At 38.7% G+C, this 15,570-nt stretch overlaps 1 protein-coding gene across 1 annotated transcript in view; it reads right to left on the bottom strand.

Moving 5' to 3' along the window:
- The window catches only part of cdh26.1 (cadherin 26, tandem duplicate 1), a 53,576-nt gene extending 38,419 nt beyond the window's left edge, over positions 1-15,157 (bottom strand). Inside the window, exons 1-9 of the mRNA XM_042750250.1 lie at positions 15,014-15,157; positions 13,946-13,999; positions 13,327-13,422; positions 12,938-13,093; positions 12,678-12,825; positions 10,229-10,401; positions 10,031-10,153; positions 8,641-8,823; positions 7,851-8,122 (exon numbers count right to left, since the gene is read on the bottom strand). Of these exons, the coding sequence (XP_042606184.1) occupies positions 7,851-8,122; positions 8,641-8,823; positions 10,031-10,153; positions 10,229-10,401; positions 12,678-12,825; positions 12,938-13,093; positions 13,327-13,422; positions 13,946-13,999; positions 15,014-15,049 (1,241 nt within the window). The 5' untranslated portion in view covers positions 15,050-15,157. The remainder of the gene's footprint in view (positions 1-7,850; positions 8,123-8,640; positions 8,824-10,030; positions 10,154-10,228; positions 10,402-12,677; positions 12,826-12,937; positions 13,094-13,326; positions 13,423-13,945; positions 14,000-15,013) is intronic.
- Positions 15,158-15,570: the final 413 nt, after the last annotated feature.

Genomic DNA, 15,570 nt, shown 5'->3' with positions numbered 1-15,570 from the left:
TCTGAATAGCTATTTGATTTTGCAGTTACACATGGCGAGTTAAACGACACACCTGCACATTCTTTACTAAGGCTGTTTTCAACATTTCACAATAATAAAGTCATCAAAACTTTAACACAATTCGGGAGTATGAGATGCATTCAAAATGTTAAACTTATATTTGAGTTTTTTGTCTAGATTTCAGCTCTGGGCTTTTTGCAACCGACCTCGTGAGATGCATTAGTGAAGAGTATTACAAAAGTATGATGTGTGTCTGTTTTGAGACCAGAAGTGTCAAGACAAAGGCTGGGCATCTAGCGTTAAGGAAAGTATTTTAACACACCTGTTCTATTGTGTTACCTGTTACTCTAAAACACACAGTTAGTGTGTTTCTCATTTTTTAACTCTCCTTTAGAAAACGTCTGCACTGCCCATCTCACACCCTCAGTGTCAAGGAAAATTAAACAGAAGAGAGAATTATAGCAGGCAAACACATGCATTCTTGATAACTGATGTTTTATACTGAGAGAACTGGGTGAGGCCATCTCATGTGTTTATTCTTCCATATGTGACATGTTTGTCAGCACTGACTTCACACAGAGATTAGATAAGATTATGATAAGTGTATGTGTGTTGTAACACTGACAAACTATCACAAATGCATTTCTCAGACACTGTAGTCTAAACTTATCAAATAGTTCTCAATGACAATAAAAGAGACATTTTCAAGCTTACAGTTAAATAAAAAAAATTATATAAAATAAAGGAAGCATAACACTGTGTACACTTATCTGCATCTTATTAAATCATAAAAAATGATCAAGAGGAAAAAGAGTAATGAACCTTTATAGTTGATGATGATGTATATATATACATCACTGAAAACCATATACTATCCCACATTCACATTTTGCCACAGAATATATATACATTATATATATATATATATATATATATATATATATATATATATATATATATATATATATATTGTATTTGTTTTAATTAAACATTTCTTATCTCTGTGAAACTTTTATCTGATTATTTTTATGTTCTTCATTTTAAATTTTGAATTTTAAATTACATGTGCTTGTCTTGTTTTTTGTCAAGGTTTTGAATAGAGGACCCAAGAGCAGAGGTATGCAGTACAGTTTATTGTTCGATAACTTTAAACAAGGAGACTGCCGTCAACAGACGCAGATCTGAGAAATAACAAAAATGAAGATTCTTCACGGACAGATGATAGGGACCGGAATCCAGTGCCAGAAGATCAAAGAGCAACAACAGTTTCTAGTCCTCGTGTCCGGTGCAAACAACTCGCAGACGGCAGTGTGAGTGATGGTCACAGACAGAAGGTGAAAAAACCCATGGGCAGGAGAACAAAGGTGAATATCCAACTCTTACTCACGTAACAGGATAAGACAGGACAGGACAAGACAAGGGAATTCTTCTAGAGAATAAATGCTGAAGAGATCGTAACTAAGACACCGAGCGTAAGCTCAACGTTCAATAATAATCCGACAAAAGACAGAGCAAACAGTGACTAGAAGTAGCCGAGATAATTAGAGAGAAAAGGATCAGGTGAGAGGTAATCAGTGTAAGTGTTGATTCTAAAGGGAAACAGCTACGAGAGAGGTGAGCGAGGAGAAACATGAATGGGAATGATTAGGTCGTGGTGTGCGCAGCGGAGAGCGCTGAGATAATAGTAATCAGCTGTATGATGTGAGCGCGTGTGTCGCGAATGAAGGTAAACAAACCAGAAGGAAGAGACCAGCGGTTTATGACAGTCCCCCCCTTCAACGAGCGCCCCCTTGCGCGTCCAAAGTTGAAGTCTGGCGAGAGCGATGGAAATCCTCGATGAGCGGAGCGGGCCAGGAGCGTCCCGAGATGGGAATCCCAGCTTCTCTCCTCAGGACCGTATCCCTCCCAATCGACCAGATACTGGAACCGCGACCTCGAGGGCGAACATCAAGAAGCCTGCGGACAGTAATTATAGATAGGAGAACCCTCAACACGGGAGGGGAGGGACCAGGCGGAGGGACAGGGCGGGCGGGCATCCGAATAACGGACTTTAAGTTCCCAAGACTACAATGAACCACGGGCACATGGAATGCGTCGAAAGAAAAAAAAATTTGGGAATACTAGAAACTTTGAGCTCTTATGACAGTAACGGGGACTTGAAAATTTACCCTTAATAATGGAAAAGGTCATGCTATGTTACCAAGAGGCGACCTAGCTTTCGGGAGCGGACTGTAGAGGAAGATTAATGGTGGATAACCAGACTCGCTGGCCGCAAATATATCTTGGGGCTTTAACGCAACGACGGTTGGCTGCTCGGCGAGAGCGAGCCTTGGTCCGACAAAGGGCAAGTTTCCACCCTCTCCCTGTTCGGACGGCATCTCTGAAGAATGCCTCAACCGCCTGAACGGAAACCCCGAGCTCCTGAGAAATATAGGAAGGAACAGAGTGGGGTTGATTGAAATAACGAGGCTACCATTAAATGGTGGGGTGGAGGAAAGCCCCAATGGCAGATGACGGTAATGAATTATGCGCATACTCTGCCCACGCGGGCAACATGTTTCGCACCAGGATGAAGGAGCCTGGAATGCTAGACTGCGGAGCATACGACCTAAAATCTGATTGGCCCGTTCGGCCTGCCCATAGTTTGGGGGTGATAACCTGACGACAAACTGACGGTGGCGCCGATCTGCCGGCAGAACTCCCTCCAAAATTGAGAGATAAATTGCGGACCCCTCATCGGAAAACAACACAATTCTGTGGGGAGACCATGGAGTTTTGAAGACATGATTTACTACCGCCTGAGATGTCTCTTAGCTGAGGGTAATTTGGGAAGTTGAACCAGAACGTGGGGCGGGCTTTAGAAAAAAAAAAAAAAAAAGATCCACCACTGTGAGCTTACTATCACGGTATTCCTTTTATGAAATGGTACATTGTTTGTAACGATATATTTTCATGGTGGAGGATATCTTCATAAACCTGTAATAGAAATCTAACACCGGCGAGTTGAATGATGACACCTGACCTAAGGCTGTTTTCGGCATTTCACAGGAAGAAATTCGGGGGGAACGTTACGACACAATCAGGAGTATGAGTATGCCGAAATGTAAAACTATATTTGAAGTGGGAGGTGAATTGCCATGGACCTCAGTGAGTCCATTATGGATATGACACAAGTCTGACAGGACTGCCGTTGTAGATTGCGTACCAGTCTGGGCAACGACATTGAAGGGCCTATCTGTACGTTGACGGAAATATTACACATTCGGTTCTAGTAGGTTACCAAAATCCAAATCTTTTTCTCAATGACGAATCTCCTTTACGGCGAGCGTTTGCCCCGGACACCAGGATGAACTGAGGACTTAGACGAATTATAGTGCCCAAACGGATGAACACTTGCGGGCGGACAGTTCGGCAACGAATAACATTATTCCTTGGGACACTGTCGTGGAGTAATAGCGCGGTTTTAGAGCCTGTTTTGACTATCCGCTCACCCCCCATACGGTAGCCCCAACCACACACTCCAGGGGGAGAATGTTCCCCTTGGTTGGGGCATCCTCTGAGGAGACCGAACAGACGAGATTAAAGCATCAGGCTTGGTGTTCTTAGAACCACCAGGTCCTAAGGAAAAACGTGAAATTGAAGCGACCAGAAAAAAACAGTGCCCAACGAGCCTGACGCGCGTTTGAGCCCTCTTAGCGGATAGAAATATACTCAAGATTCCTGTGATCAGTCCAGACAATGAATGGCTGTGAAGAGCCCTCTAACCAATGGCCGCCACTCACCTAACGCCCAGACGAATGGCCAGTAACTCGCGGTTACCCACATCATAATTGCGCTCCGCGGAAGAGAGACGATGTGAATAGAATGCACACGGGTGAACCTTATTGTCTAAAGGCGAGTGCTGTGAAAGTATCGCCCCCACCCCCACATCCGACGCGTCGACCTCGATGATGAATTGTCTCTCGACCTCAGGATTGATAAGAATAGGAGCGGAGGTAAATAATGTCTTCAAGCGGTCCGAAACGCAGACTGGGGTCGCCTCGGTCCAAGTGAAACGGGACTTGACCGAGGTGAGCGCAACGTAAGTGGGGCAGCCACTGACTAAAATTCGAATCTGCATAAATCGTCTATAAAAATTTGCAAAGCCTAAGAAGCGCTGAAGGGCGACTCAGGAATCGGGTACAGGCCAATCAATGACGGCTTGAACCTTGGAAGGGTCCATACTTATTCCCCCAGCGGAAACGACAGATCCCAGAAACGTAACTGACTGAGAATGGAATATGCATTTCTCGGCCTTAACAAAGAGGCGGTTCTCTAAGAGACGTTGCAGGACTCGACGAACCTGCTGGACGTGCACCTGGAGGGATGATAAAAAAATAAGTATGTCATCAAGGTATACAAACACGAAGACGTTAAGCATATCTCTCAGGACATCATTAATGAGAGCCTGAAAGACAGCAGGAGCGTTGACCAAACCGAAAGGAAGAACCCGGTATTCAAAGTGACCTGCGACTCTTCCACACTGGGTTTGTTTAGAGTGCCAAAAATGGCGGTAAAGAATATAAACAAACTGCAAACTTCTTTTTTTGTAAAATAACTAATTTGAATTAAAAAAACTTCACACACTTTTGTGTCAGCCATTCAAAACTAAACTTCTGCTCCTTTTATGAATTACTTGGTTTGAATAAAGATATACACACCATTGGATTAAATTAGCCTACATGCAAACTCAATTGCTGAATCAATCACTGTCATCATAAATTATCAGTAGAGTGTCTTGTATAATCAGGGTGTCCTCCTGGGCCATGCAGGGACTACGACTAACAGCTAAATAAGAGGCTGAGCACACAGGAAAACAATCTAAACAATATGAAAATGAAAGCAAGTCAGAGAAAGAAAAAAACAGAGCTATTTCTTCAGTTGCCAGCATTTATTTCTTCTTCTTTTTTCTTCTCTCACATCCTTTCAATGTCCGATTGTTTTCCATGTGCGCTTAAAATCCATGCACACTTTGAAGCTGTGTTGCCAGATTGGAAATGTCCAAGTCCAGAAGCTCAAAATGATCGTATTTGGAAGAGTCAAATGGTTTTGAAATTAGGTATTTTTTTCATTATTGAACAAACATCATACAGAGGTCAAAATTATCGAACATATACAATAATTATTGTTCATCAACACTGCTTTGAAATGATTTGGAGTTTATTTTCTGCAAAGCTTTTCTACACACACTCTACAGTATACTGCCATCTGCTAGTCACTGAAGTGGACTGCAACTCGAAGCCTTTCATTACAGCAGCGCATTGCTTACTGAATGAATGAATGAATTAATACACTAACTAACTAAATAAATAAATAAAACAATAGATTTAATTATCTGAAACATGTCTGTGGAATGTGCAGAGAATATATTATTAACCCAGGAGTGATGACATAATGATATGTGGCATTAATAACTCAGAAACCTTTGTTCAAATCTGTGTTGTGGTTTGTACCCAGGAGGTTATACACTTTAAAAAAAAAAAATGAGGATGTAAATAAAACAAATATTATTGGAGTATATTTAACAAGTTTTTTTTTAAGTTTTTCTGCTTCAAAATTAAACATTTAATTCAATGTGTTACAATTTCTTTGCAATTATTTGTGAAATTTACCAGTAATTTCTCAGTAAAAAAAACTAAAAGAACTGCTTGTGGTTCCAGCAAACCCATCGTTTCATCACAATTTCACCATCAAGTTAGGCACATCAACCATAACTCCTGCAATAACAGCCAGAACCCTTGGAGATATGATTGATGATCAGCTAACTTTCTCAGACCACATTGCTAAAACTGTCCGGTCCTGCAGATTTGCTTTATTCAACATCAAGAAGATCATGCCTTTTCTTTCAGAACATGCTGCACAACTCCTTGTTCAAGCTCTTGCTCTGTCCAGGCTGGACTATTGCAACACTCTTTTGGCAGGTCTTCCAGTGACTTCTATTAAACCTCTACAATTAATCCAGAACGCGGCAACAAGATTAATTTTTAATGAGCCAAAAACAATGCACGTCACACCTCTGTTCATCAATTTGCACTGGCTACCAGTAGCTGCTCGCATAAAATTCAAGGCATTGATGTACAAAACCACCACTGGCTCTGCACCCCTTTACCGAAATTCATTACTTCAGACTTATGTGCCCTCTAGAAGCTTGCGTTCTGCAAGTGAACGTCGCTTGATTGTGCCATCCCAAAGAAGCAAAAAAGTCACTTTTACAGACTTTTAAATTAAATGTTCCCTCCTGGTGGAATGACCTGCCCAACTCAATCCGAGCAGCTGAGTCCTTTGCACTCACTATTCTAATTCTATTTAAAAAAAAAAAAAAAAAAAAAAAAAATCTAACTACCTTTCTAATCTTTTTGTATTCTATCTGTTTTCTTTTTATTTATTATATTATTTAAAAGCCCTTGCTATGTATACTGCGTTTAGGCTAACTGAGACTTGTTATAGCACTTATTTATCATTGCTCTTTTGTTGTTTTTGATTGCTTCCATTGTCCTCATTTGTAAGTCACTATGGATAAAAGCGTCTGCTAAATGACTAAATGTAAATGTAAAAATAGTTTCAAAAGTAAACCATATGTTCTGAATAAAGCTATTTGTTAGCATTACCATTCTTCTCAGTGCTGTGATGGGGGGGGGGGTTATGTTACTAAAGTGTAACGAAAAAGTTATGTTACATTCATTATTATACTTATTTCTCATTAAACATACACCAAATAATTATTTGTTTATTTAGTTTATTATAATGGGAAAATCCATTTTTTGCTGTTTATGGAAAATGGTTGGCAATATCAAATCGTTCTCTATTATCTTTCATACCATACATTATTTAATTATTTATTTAGTTTTTCATTCCTGTGGTGCTCAAGAGACTATATACAGTCATGTCTATTTGGACGCATGCACAATTTTTATTATTTTATCTGCGGACCAAAACATTTAAGTTACATATTATATACATATATAAGTCATATAATGACTATGGGCTTATATTGCACACTCTGAGCTTTAATTTGAGGGTATTCTCATCACAATTGGAGGAAAGGTTAAGGAATTACAGCTCTTTAATATGTACCTCCCCCCTTTTTCAAGGGACCATAAGTAATTGGACAGTTTAAAAGCTGTTTCATGTTCAGATGTGGGCTATTCCTTCGTTATTTCTACATCAATTAAGCAGGTAAAAGGTCTGGAGTTGAGTCTAAGTGTATCATTTGCATTTGGAAGCTGTTGCTGTGGACCACATTATGTGGTAAAGGATCTCTCTACACAACAGAAACAGACAATTGTTATTTTCATTATTTCCAAATCCATAAGGAACATTAGGAATGGCCAAATCAACAGTTTGGTACATTCTGAGAAAAAAAATAAATAAATAAAAAAGCAATAGTAAGCTCAGCAACATAAAAAGGCCTAGACGTCCATGGAGGACAACAGTGGTGGATGATCGGAAGATCCTCTCCATGGTAAAGAAAAACCCTTTCACAATATCCAGCCAAGAGAAGAACACTCTCCAGGAGGCAGACGTGTCACTGTCAGCGTCTACAATCAAGTTTCATTCATGGTGGAGCAGTGTGATGCATGAGCGTGCATGGCTTCCAGTGGCACTGGGTTATTGGTGTTTAGTGATGTTGAGACAGAAGACAGGAGCAGCCAGATGAATTCTGAAATGTATAGGTGACAGAAGTGTACAGAAGACAGAAGCATTTTACATTTTAGAATAATTATATTTTATATTTTATTAAATAAAAGTAGCATAAAAATGAAAATTGTTTTAACTGATGGGTAATTTGATGCTGTGCAATTCAACCGCACCTGAGTTTGTTAACGTCGGCGTCCTCATCTTTGATCTCGGGTACTAACAACACATCTCCTGGAGGTCCGTTTTCATTCTGGAAAACTTTTTCAATTTGCTTTTTAAACACAGGGGGATCTTTCACATCAATGACTTTCACTGACACTTTGGCAGTGTTTGGCTTTGGTGGGGGGCCTGTTACAGCCTTTCCATCAACACACCGAAATAATTTCTCCTCGTTCTCGACTGCTATCTCCAGCTCTGTGATCTCAGTTTTCTCAAAATTCTTCCCCTGCGAACATACAAGCATATTAAAAGCTGTCCATCTATTTTCTAATTCAATCTTGTTTATGAGCCCCCGACAAAATGTAAAACTAACACAAAGAAGTAACTGTGATGAATAAGTGTGTAAATCTGTAAAGTCGGTATCTCTTTTTTATTGAATTTTATTGAATAAACAAACAATTGATAGCATCAACAAACATCCAAAATTATAAAAAAAAAAAAAAAAAAAAAAAAAAAGAAACACCACTATGGAAGTCAATGGGAAGCAGCATATCTTAACATTCCTCCAATATCTTCTTTTGTGTTTGACAGAAGAAAGAAACTCAAAGAGGTTTGGATCGACATTAGTGTGAGTAAATGATGAGTCATGAATAAACGCACTATTTGCACTTAATGTAAAGACACTCCAATTTTTTTTCTTCCAGCCCTGATGATGACAGAGCTTTAACTTTTCAGTGAACTAATCCTTTAAGCTTTTCTAAGAAGTGTATGAAATATTTGTGTACAAGTGTATGAAGCATTTACCTTGATAACAGAGAGCACACCTTCATTGGTTTTGGGGTCTGTCTCAATCTTATAATTTCCTTCCTCGTTGCCCTTCAGGATGGAGAACACCGCTCTAGAACCAGGCGTGTTAGGTGTGTCCTTGTCTTTGATGCCGATTCTTAGAATCTCCTTTAATTCCATTTCCATCACTTCAGTGTTGTACTGTTACACACACATATATTCATTTACATCAAAGTATATTATATCAGAAGAAAAAAAAAAAAAAAAAGGGTAAGCCCAGCTAACAAAAATATGTTCTAATTACATTTTTTCTAAAGTTCCCATCAAGTTATTAAAACATTGTTTTATTTTAAGGTTCAATTCTCACGATTAACAAACCATTAACTACAACTTTTGCCTCAATAAACTCCTAATTTGCTGCTTATTAATAGTTAGTAAGGTAGTTGTTAATTGTAGGAATTGGGTTAAATTAGGGATGTAGATTATGGTCATGCAGAATAAGTGCTTTATAAATGCTATTAAACAGCCAAATAGATTAATAACAGGCATGCTAATGAGCAACTACTTAATAGTGAGAATTGGTCCCTATACAAAAATGTTACCAAAATATTATTTCTGAATGTTATCCAAGCATTCAAATGTTTAGGTTTTTTTTTTTTTTTTTTTTTTAATGTTACAAAAATTAGCTACATTGTTAAGAGAATATTCCATTTGATTATTTTGCAAGCCTTATAAGAATGTTACATTTGAATGTTTTGTGATAACATTTTGAGACCATTATTAAATACAAGATAACTTTGAATGAATGTGCTATTAATGTTACTAGCAAAATTATTACATTCAAAGCACACAACTGACTGTTTACAAACAGGTTTCCTAAACACTTCTGTCATTGGTCAACCCAAACTCACAGCATTGTCTGACCCAATGTTTCTATGTCAGACAGTATGTTTGGAAAGTGACGTGACATGCAGCCAAGTATGGTGACCCATACTCAGAATTCGTGCTCTGCATTTAACCCATCCAAAGTGCACACACACAGCAGTGAACATACACACACTGTGAACACACACCCGGAGCATTGGGCAGCCATTTATGCTGCGGCATCCGGGGAGCAGTTGTGGGTTCGGTGCCTTGCTCAGGGACACCTCAGTCATGGTATTGAGGGTGGAGAAAGCACTATACATTCACTCCCTCCACTTACAATTCCTGCCGGCCCGAGACTCGAACTCACACCTTTTGGATTATGAGTCCGACTCTCTAACCATTAGGCCACAACTTCCCCACATTCATAGTGAAAGCATCACACATTCAAGGTGTTTACATTTTCCTCACACATCAATCCACACATGGCTTCCTTATAGTTGTGTGCATATTAAACTGGGATTGTGTGACTAGCTTGACTTACTGAACTGAATTCTGGGGGATGGGTGTTGGAATCAGTGACGTCCAGAATAACAGTTGCAGTTGAAGACATTGTAGGTGTGCCTTGATCTTTCGCTTCAACTAGCACTTTATAATGTTTTGCTTTCTAAAATACAGGAGACAGAAGAGATTAGAAATACTGAAAAATGATGAAAATGTGCATTTGACATTAGTTACTCACATCATAATCAAAGCATCCTGTGAAGGCCAGCTGTTTGACTGTAGAGGTAGGTAAGTCCTTCAGGGTAAATTTTGGTGAGGCAGGCTCTTGTGACACCACCGCCATGGTGAACTGGGAATTAGGAGTATCCTTCTGATCAATGTCAAAAGCTTGTAATGTTGCTTGGACTGTGCCTATGAAAACAAGGATGATTAGAAAGAGAAAACAAGCTCTCTGCTTGCCGTTTACTTTTAATAACTGCTCCTTTTGGATTGGGAAGTAAGTTTTGACTTTTGAAAGTGTTAGTATGTATAAATATTACACTGAATTATTTAATCTGAAAAGATCAAGAACAATAAGACTTCTAATAGAATTAGATTGAGTAATTTCTTTTTCCCCAAATAAAAAAAAAATAAAACAAAGGAGGTACAAATGCTCACTGGGGTAGTACACTTTCAGAAGGTACAAATATGTCCCATATATGTACTAAAATATACTCTGTAATATATATGTTCAAGGTACTAATGTGCACTCTTTAGTGGTAAATAAGGTATAAAGGTATACCTTCTGAAAGGGTTCTGGCACAGTGACAGCTTTTGTATCTTTTTTTTTTTCTTTCAAAGTGTGCAAACCACTCCCCCATCTGCCATTGGCTGGCAAAACAGTTTAGCCCCACCCCAAACTCACACAATTGGTTTAGCCCACGTTGTTGGATTGAGCTGATCTGGATGCTTAAACAAACAGAGCAATGTTTTGAAAGCACCACAGAACGTCAGTGTTTACACTTTTCAAAGGTAAGTCACGCTACAAATTACTGTATATTAAGCTATGATTAAAGAAAGCACTATAACAGAAAAAGCTGCACACTTTATCTTCATTTACAGGTCCTTCTCAAAAAATTTGCATATTGTGAAAAAGTTCATTATTTTCCATAATGTAATGATAAAAATTAAACTTCCATATATTTTAGATTCATTGCACACCAACTGAAATATTTCAGGTCTTTTATTGTTTTAATACTGATGATTTTGGCATACAGCTCATGAAAACCCAAAATTCCTATCTCAAAAAATTAGCATATTTCATCCGACCAATAAAAGAAAAGTGTTTTTAAATACAAAAAAAAAGTCAACCTTCAAATAATTATGTTCAGTTATGCACTCAATACTTGGTCTGGAATCCTTTTGCAGAAATGACTGCTTTCATGCGGCGTGGCATGGAGGCAATCAGCCTGTGGCACTGCTGAGGTGTTATGGAGGCCCAGGATGCTTCGATAGCGGCCTTAAGCTCATCCAGAGTGTTGGGTCTTGCGTCTCTCAACTTTCTCTTCACAATATCCCACAGATTCTCTATGGGGTTCAGGTCAGGAGAGTTGGCAGGCCAATTGAGCACAGTAATACCATGGTCAGTAAACCATTTACCAGTGGTTTTTGGCACTGTGAGCAGGTGCCAGGTCGTGCTGAAAAAACGAAATCTTCATCTCCATAAAGCTTTTCAGCAGATGGAAGCATGAAGTGCTCCAAAATCTCCTGATAGCTAGCTGCATTGACCCTGCCCTTGATAAAACACAGTGGACCAACACCAGCAGCTGACATGGCACCCCAGGCCATCACTGACTGTGGGTACTTGACACTGGACTTCAGGCATTTTTGGCATTTCCCTTCTCCCCAGTCTTCTCCAGACTCTGGCACCTTGATTTCCGAATGACATGCAAAATTTGCTTTCATCCGAAAAAAAAGTACTTTGGACCACTGAGCAACAGTCCAGTACTGCTTCTCTGTAGCCCAGGTCAGGCGCTTCTGCCGCTGTTTCTGGTTCAAAAGCACACGCCTGTGCACGGTGGCTCTGGATGTTTCTACTCCAGACTCAGTCCACTGCTTCCGCAGGTCCCCCAAGGTCTGGAATCGGTCCTTCTCCACAATCTTCCTCAGGGTCCGGTCACCTCTTCTCGTTGTGCAGCGTTTTTTGCCACACTTTTTCCTTCCCACAGACTTCCCACTGAGGTGCCTTGATACAGCACTCTGGGAACAGCCTATTCGTTCAGAAATTTCTTTGAGTCTTACCCTCTCGCTTGAGGGTGTCAATGATGGCCTTCTGGACAGCAGTCAGGTCGGCAGTCTTACCCATGATTGCGGTTTTGAGTAATGAACCAGGCTGGGAGTTTTTAAAAGCCTCAGGAATCTTTTGCAGGTGTTTAGAGTTAATTAGTTGATTCAGATGATTAGGTTAATAGCTCGTTTAGAGAACCTTTTCATGATATGCTAATTTTTTGAGATAGGAATTTCGGGTTTTCATGAGCTGTATGCCAAAATCATCAGTATTAAAACAATAAAAGACCTGAAAATATTTCAGTTGGTGTGCAATGAATCTAAAATATATGAAAGTTTAATTTTTATCATTACATTATGGAAAATAATGAACTTTTTCACAATATGCTAATTTTTTGAGAAGGGCCTGTATATGCAATCACCTTCAGGCGTGTTCTCAGGAACAGATGCACGGATAGTGCTTGGAGTGAACTGAGGACTGTTGTCATTCTTGTCCTTTATTTCTACATTAAATGACAGTGTTTTGTCCACTGTGGCATCAGTCTGCCTGTCCAGCACATCAAAGTCCACCTACAAAAGAATCAAAAAGCCCCAATGAAGTACATCGATATAAACTGAATCAGTCCTTCCTGTTGTTAGCATTAGTGTCATGACAAACTCAACAAATCTTTTTTTGTCTTACATGAAAGATGGGGTTTATTTCCCTGTCGATGGGCCGGTGTACGTATAAAATCCCAGTGTATTCATCAATGCTAAACAAACCAATTGGGCCTTGTGTCACTCCATCTCCTTTGATGCGGAACTTGACATTGTCGTCCTGCTTTTTGTCATTGAACATCTAGCATAAATTAAACCAAAAATACATGAGAATCATGTACACCTACAGTATAATTTATGATAATTTATTTGCATCCATTATTAAGATTATAAATTTGTAAATGTAGGATTGTTCATGCTCTTAATTCCTCTGGTATCTATATATCTAGGCAGATCTCAGATCCAGGCAGCACAGAAAAGAAAACAGTGCTTGTGAAGGGATTTTATGAGGGACACAAACAGGATTAAAGTTACCTGTGTTACTATAGAAGGATACGGTCCAGGCATGTTCTCTTCCAGATCAATAGTGGACAGAACCCATCTTCTCTTTGAACGAATAAGAACAGCATCCTTGAGACAGAGATAGAATATAATGATGTGATCAGTAATACTAAAAGCTACAGACAAACTTCTTCTGATTCAAACGGAACACCTCTCTGATTCTGAAACAGGCTACAGAACTAAAATAATATAAAAAATAAATAAAATTCCTTAATTTGTCAGGACAGAGCTGATATATTAAGACAACAAACGCTAATACTTTAAATTATCCAATAAATAAATGAATTAAATAAATACATAAAGCTAATTGGATCCTGTGTGAGAACTCATCAAAGCCAATATGGAAAGATGATTTTTAAAATCTGTTTGATAGTGAATCTGCATATATATATATATATATATATATATATATATATATATATATATATATATATATATATATATATATATATATATATATATATATATATATGTGTGTGTGTGTGTGTGTATTTAAATCTAAAATAAGTCTTGTATTGTGGTCTGATGATAAGTGGGATTTTAAGTTTTTAAAAGATTATTACGTGCTGATTTGGTCTTTTACATCACCTACCCGCTTTTCCCGATTGCTGGTATCTTTTTTGCTGGTAGCGGCCACGTCAACAAGCTGATGAATAGACAAAAAAAACATGGTGATACTAAATAATGAACATACAATCAGTAAACAAACAAGCAATTGAATAGAAACACCTCTTAGTGCCTGAGAAACTGACTGTACAGCAGAGATCCTCAAATCTGGCCCACAAGATTCACTTTCCTGCAGAGTTTAGCTCTAACTCTAATCAAACACACCTGACCATGCTAATCAATGTCTTCAGGATCATTAGAAAATCACAGGTAGGTGAGTTTGATCAGGTGTTGGAGCTAAACTCTGCAGCAGATTGGCCCTCCAGGGCAAGATTTGAGAAACCCTGCTGTACAGTCATATAACTTGACATTTCAATGCCAACTATTTCTAAGAGTGTAGAAGTCTTTAGAAGAAAAGCATAGTAGCTAGTTCATTAATTAAAACCACTCAAAGTAAATTGACACTGCACTATCTATGGAAAACAAAAGGAAGCAACATCGCAGGTAAACAAATTACTTAAAAACGTCATCTGTCACTATAGAAATATCAGTTGATAAGAATAGCAAATGTGTTTCATAAACCATGGATTAATCTGTTCCATGTTTGACTGTAATACAGTTCCTCCTCAACATACATTTGACTCTTTGTACCTATTGCATGCTAAACCATGACACACTCCCTTTGTGATCGCCAGTATTATATTTCCCACAGATCTGACGTACATCCAGAGTTTCAGATTCATATAATGTTTTATTTATACATAGAATTGTAGTATTTCTCTTAAATGTAATTTAGTTTACTTGATTCTGGATGTACAGACATGTCACTCATACTTTTAGCATCACTTCTCATCATTTGCATATTATTTTTCTGGTTAATTGTGATTGTATTATATGTGAGATTTCTAAAAGCTCCAAATAGACAATTTTCAACACTTTATCAAAAAGAGACTGGAGGATACAATACAGAATAAGACTAAAATAAATTAGAGATTAGTCATCATTGTTAATAAAATGATGATTAAAGTTGACTCAATGAAAAAAGTTTACTCACGGAAAGTAGAATCAAGAATAAACTGCTCTTTGTCATTCTGCTGCGCTGCTGTTTGCAAGCGTTCTCCAAATGTCAGATCAGCACTTAACTGGGATTACATGTAAAGCGAGACAGCATTACACACCTTTTGTGTACTTTTGTGCATCCATGTGGACGTGTGTGTTTGTGTGTGCGTAAACGGTGCCTGTGAATACAATGAGTCATCTATCAACACAAACCCCTTCAGGGCAGCAGTCTGGGAGTGGCTGCTCTGCAGCGAACAGCGAGTAAGGTTATACTTCAGTTTTCTCTTCAGCTAAAATAAGACAAACTGGCTGTTCTGCTTACCATCTGTCAAGTGAAAATTAGCACTTTTGGCTGTATGCCTGTGTTTGAATTAATGTACAGATCAAACATTCAATTCTGCTAACTATATGCAAACGACATTCACTACAAGTCTGTTTCAAGTCTGGGCCTGTATTTACTAACACATTTCACGAGTTTGTCTGTCCATTCAGCCCTGCCAGGTAATGGTAAAACGAACTTGGCTTGCTGTCCGTGAAGGAGGCTCGGCTTGA

Source organism: Cyprinus carpio, chromosome B23 (assembly GCF_018340385.1).
Source record: "Cyprinus carpio isolate SPL01 chromosome B23, ASM1834038v1, whole genome shotgun sequence".
In the NCBI taxonomy this organism is placed as follows: Eukaryota; Metazoa; Chordata; class Actinopteri; order Cypriniformes; family Cyprinidae; genus Cyprinus; species Cyprinus carpio.
The sequence above is the reverse complement of the archived record's forward strand: the minus strand, read 5'-3'. Positions and strand labels throughout refer to the sequence as shown.